The following is a 715-nucleotide window of genomic DNA, read 5'->3' on the forward strand; positions in this document are numbered from 1 at the left end:
CTCTGTCTAGCTCTGTCTAGCTCCGTCTAGCTCCGTCTAGCCCCGTCTAGCCCCATCTAGCTCTGTCTAGCCCTGTCAGCTCTGTCTAGCTCCGTCTAGCTCTGTCTAGCCCCATCTAGCCCCGTCTAGCTCTGTCTAGCTCTGTCTAGCTCCGTCTAGCTCTGTCTAGCCCCGTCTAGCTCTGTCTAGCCCCGTCTAGCCCCCCCTTCCTCCTCAGTCACGGGAGACCGCGGCGGCGGCGGGGGCCCCTCCATCCCCCTGCCCCCGGGCAGAGGAGGCCTCCCTCCGCGGCTCAGGGCTCTGTGGACACTTGGGTCTGGTCAGCGGAGGTCTGAGGAGAGGGCCGGGCTGCAGTCCTGCTGATACTCAAGAGCAATATCTCCCCCCACTGTGCTGTTACAGCAGAGTCCTTTGCAGGTAAGGGGGGAGGGGGGAGGCCTCCAGGGGTGCGGGCTGCGGGGCGCGCTCACGCTCTCCCCTTACTGCAGACCGCGTCCCCCTGTGGGTGTCCGGCCTCATCACGGGCGCCGCCGTGCTGCTGGTGGCCTCCGTCATCCTGCTGGCCGTCTGCATGACCTGGAAGCTCTCAGGTAAGGCACAGAGGGGGAAGCACACGCCCAGGCAGCCCGCACGCCCGCCTGCCCGCCCGCGCAGCCCTGCCGCACGCCCGCACACACAGCCCTGCCGCACGCCCGCACACACAGCCCTGCCGCAC

General features: G+C 67.6%; 1 protein-coding gene across 1 annotated transcript in view; it reads left to right on the forward strand.

The window, feature by feature from the left end:
• Positions 1-715, forward strand: part of Il17ra (interleukin 17 receptor A) — a gene marked incomplete at its 5' end in the record, with an annotated part of 24,669 nt that overhangs the window by 9,862 nt on the left and 14,092 nt on the right. The window contains 2 exons of the mRNA XM_013023622.1: positions 406-417; positions 489-590. Coding sequence (XP_012879076.1) covers positions 406-417; positions 489-590 — 114 coding nt within the window. The remainder of the gene's footprint in view (positions 1-405; positions 418-488; positions 591-715) is intronic.

The sequence above is a fragment of the Dipodomys ordii genome, unplaced genomic scaffold (assembly GCF_000151885.1).
Source record: "Dipodomys ordii isolate 6190 unplaced genomic scaffold, Dord_2.0 Scaffold69, whole genome shotgun sequence".
Lineage (NCBI taxonomy): Eukaryota > Metazoa > Chordata > Mammalia > Rodentia > Heteromyidae > Dipodomys > Dipodomys ordii.